At 53.7% G+C, this 4,104-nt stretch overlaps 2 protein-coding genes across 2 annotated transcripts; both read left to right on the top strand.

Annotated features, from left to right (window-relative positions):
• Positions 1 to 313: 313 nt before the first annotated feature.
• Positions 314 to 1,540, top strand: PHYSODRAFT_343314 (hypothetical protein; the record flags this gene model as incomplete). The annotated part of the gene is made up of 1 exon (XM_009541867.1): positions 314 to 1,540. One exon carries the CDS (start codon positions 314 to 316, stop codon positions 1,538 to 1,540), a length of 1,227 nt encoding a protein of 408 aa, XP_009540162.1.
• A 666-nt stretch (positions 1,541 to 2,206) lies between these two features.
• Positions 2,207 to 3,433, top strand: PHYSODRAFT_343313 (hypothetical protein; the record flags this gene model as incomplete). Its single annotated transcript, XM_009541866.1, has 1 exon — positions 2,207 to 3,433. One exon carries the CDS (start codon positions 2,207 to 2,209, stop codon positions 3,431 to 3,433), a length of 1,227 nt encoding a protein of 408 aa, XP_009540161.1.
• Between the last annotated feature and the right edge of the window lie 671 nt (positions 3,434 to 4,104).

Here is a 4,104-nt window from a genome sequence, read left to right as displayed (position 1 = left end):
GAGCAGTTCAGATGAGTAGTTGGAGCTGTTAGACGTTTAGAACAGTACAGATAAGTACTAGTAGTATAGTATCTCTGAAACGAAACCAGGCAGGTAGATAAGCTGTGGCACGTTGATGCGTTGGTTGTATTGTATTTTTTGGTAGCACTGACGTGAAACTACGCAGTGATACTACACATCCTCTTGTATCGAACCATCTTCTCGATAGGTTTTCATTTCTAGTTGATGGTGGTTTCAGATCCTGAAACCGTGATTGGATTGATGGTGCGCTCGCTCGCTGCCTCTCAACCTTGTGAGAGACTACTGAGTGGTAATGGCTTCGACCATCATCCAGCCTCCGCGCGGCCCCAACTCTCTCACTTTCCAATTCGCCACCCCACAACACTCCACCACTAAACCGACCGAGCCCACACCCGAGCTGGCCTCCGCCTTCAACATGCACTCCAAGCTCCTCGTCGTGCTCAGCCTGTGCGTCGCCGCCTCCGTGCTGCAGGCGACCGACGCTGGTGCCGCCGCTCCTGCAGGCCTCTCGCCGCACCGCCACCTCGGCGCCAAGCAGGAAGACTACGGACACCACCCGCGCCACCACGACCACGACCACGACCACGATCACCGCAAGAAGCACCGCCACCACGATCACGACAAGTACTACCGTCGCCGTCTCGAAGACGCCAAGAAGGCCACCGAGTCCTCGGACTACGACTACGGCAAGGACAACTACGGCAAGGACCGCAAGGACGACTACAGCTACGGCAAGGACGACTACGGCAAGGATGACTACAGCTACGGCAAGGACGACTACGGCAAGGACCGCAAGGACGACTACAGCTACGGCAAGGACGACTACGGCAAGGATGACTACGGCCACCACCACAAGGACGTCTACGAGTACAAGGGCTACGACGACTACGGCTACGGTCACGGCAAGGATTACTACGGGAAGGTCTACTATGGCAAGGATTACTACGGCAAGGCCTACTATGGCCAGAGCTACTACGGGAAGAACGACTACGGCAAGGACTACTATGGAAAAGACTACTACGGCAAGAACTACTACTATGACAAAAACTACGACGACAAGGACTACTATGGCAAGGACTACTACGGCCGTGGCAAGGACTACTACGGCCGTGGCGACGACTACTACGGCAAGGACGTCTACAGCTACGGCAAGGACGACTACGACTACGGCTACGGCTACTACCCCGACTACTCGTTCGGAGGCGGCTATGGATACGGATACTACCCGGACTACTACTCGTCCTACGGCGGCGACTACAGCTTCGGCTACGGCTACGGATTCCCCGGCAACTACGGCTACGCTGGCTATGGCTACGGCTATGGGTACCCTGGTTTTGGCTTCGGCTTTGAGTCCGCACCGACGGGTGGCGACTCTGGGCAGCAGGAGACTGGAGGTGCGAGTCCTGTCACCACCACGGAAGACGTTGCCTCCAAGTCGGCGGAGAAGGACAGCAAGACGCCGTCCAAGGGATCCGCCAAGTCCGGCGCTGCGGACAAGTCCAAGGGCAAGGGCAAGTAAAGTAAAGTAACGTAACGTAAACCAGCGTAAGAGGCGCGTGCGTCCGTGCGAAGGCAAGAAGTCGAAGTACCGTAGACGATGGGCGAGGATGTAGCCCACGGCAAGTGTACTGTCGTGTACACCATGTAGCGTTGATAAAAACTGGCAGTGGTAGTACTAGTAGTAAGTAGTAGTAATACGCCGCCAATGGATGTCATCTTTCTTTTTGCGAACGTTTATTTATGTGTGAGGTTAGTGGTGTTAGAACACTCTTCTACCGCATGTTACTTAGTCGGTGAAACAAGCGCTGGACACAGTATATAGCCCACCTTTGATTCGCATTGGGCAGATTGAAGACGACTAAATAACATTTAGAGCAGTTCAGATGAGTAGTTGGAGCTGTTAGACGTTTAGAACAGTACAGATAAGTACTAGTAGTATAGTATCTCTGAAACGAAACCAGGCAGGTAGATAAGCTGTGGCACGTTGATGCGTTGGTTGTATTGTATTTTTTGGTAGCACTGACGTGAAACTACGCAGTGATACTACACATCCTCTTGTATCGAACCATCTTCTCGATAGGTTTTCATTTCTAGTTGATGGTGGTTTCAGATCCTGAAACCGTGATTGGATTGATGGTGCGCTCGCTCGCTGCCTCTCAACCTTGTGAGAGACTACTGAGTGGTAATGGCTTCGACCATCATCCAGCCTCCGCGCGGCCCCAACTCTCTCACTTTCCAATTCGCCACCCCACAACACTCCACCACTAAACCGACCGAGCCCACACCCGAGCTGGCCTCCGCCTTCAACATGCACTCCAAGCTCCTCGCCGTGCTCAGCCTGTGCGTCGCCGCCTCCGTGCTGCAGGCGACCGACGCTGGTGCCGCCGCTCCTGCAGGCCTCTCGCCGCACCGCCACCTCGGCGCCAAGCAGGAAGACTACGGACACCACCCGCGCCACCACGACCTCGACCACGACCACGATCACCGCAAGAAGCACCGCCACCACGATCACGACAAGTACTACCGTCGCCGTCTCGAAGACGCCAAGAAGGCCACCGAGTCCTCGGACTACGACTACGGCAAGGACAACTACGGCAAGGACCGCAAGGACGACTACAGCTACGGCAAGGACGACTACGGCAAGGATGACTACAGCTACGGCAAGGACGACTACGGCAAGGACCGCAAGGACGACTACAGCTACGGCAAGGACGACTACGGCAAGGATGACTACGGCCACCACCACAAGGACGTCTACGAGTACAAGGGCTACGACGACTACGGCTACGGTCACGGCAAGGATTACTACGGGAAGGTCTACTATGGCAAGGATTACTACGGCAAGGCCTACTATGGCCAGAGCTACTACGGGAAGAACGACTACGGCAAGGACTACTATGGAAAAGACTACTACGGCAAGAACTACTACTATGACAAAAACTACGACGACAAGGACTACTATGGCAAGGACTACTACGGCCGTGGCAAGGACTACTACGGCCGTGGCGACGACTACTACGGCAAGGACGTCTACAGCTACGGCAAGGACGACTACGACTACGGCTACGGCTACTACCCCGACTACTCGTTCGGAGGCGGCTATGGATACGGATACTACCCGGACTACTACTCGTCCTACGGCGGCGACTACAGCTTCGGCTACGGCTACGGATTCCCCGGCAACTACGGCTACGCTGGCTATGGCTACGGCTATGGGTACCCTGGTTTTGGCTTCGGCTTTGAGTCCGCACCGACGGGTGGCGACTCTGGGCAGCAGGAGACTGGAGGTGCGAGTCCTGTCACCACCACGGAAGACGTTGCCTCCAAGTCGGCGGAGAAGGACAGCAAGACGCCGTCCAAGGGATCCGCCAAGTCCGGCGCTGCGGACAAGTCCAAGGGCAAGGGCAAGTAAAGTAAAGTAACGTAACGTAAACCAGCGTAAGAGGCGCGTGCGTCCGTGCGAAGGCAAGAAGTCGAAGTACCGTAGACGATGGGCGAGGATGTAGCCCACGGCAAGTGTACTGTCGTGTACACCATGTAGCGTTGATAAAAACTGGCAGTGGTAGTACTAGTAGTAAGTAGTAGTAATACGCCGCCAATGGATGTCATCTTTCTTTTTGCGAACGTTTATTTATGTGTGAGGTTAGTGGTGTTAGAGCACTCTTCTAACCGCATGTTACTTAGTCGGTGAAACAAGCGCTGGACACAGTATATAGCCCACCTTTGATTCGCATTGGGCAGATTGAAGACGACTAAAATAACATTTAGAGCAGTTCAGATGAGTAGTTGGAGCTGTTAGACGTTTAGAACAGTACAGATAAGTACTAGTAGTATAGTATCTCTGAAACGAAACCAGGCAGGTAGATAAGCTGTGGCACGTTGATGCGTTGGTTGCATTGTATTTTTTGGTAGCACTGACGTGAAACTACGCAGTGATACTACACATCCTCTTGTATCGAACCATCTTCTTGATAGGTTTTCATTTCTAGTTGATGGTGGTTTCAGATCCTGAAACCGTGATTGGATTGATGGTGCGCTCGCTCGCTGCCTCTCAACCTTTGTGAGAGACTACTGAGTGGTAAT

Source organism: Phytophthora sojae (assembly GCF_000149755.1).
Source record: "Phytophthora sojae unplaced genomic scaffold PHYSOscaffold_45, whole genome shotgun sequence".
In the NCBI taxonomy this organism is placed as follows: domain Eukaryota; phylum Oomycota; class Peronosporomycetes; order Peronosporales; family Peronosporaceae; genus Phytophthora; species Phytophthora sojae.
The sequence above is the reverse complement of the archived record's forward strand: the minus strand, read 5'-3'. Positions and strand labels throughout refer to the sequence as shown.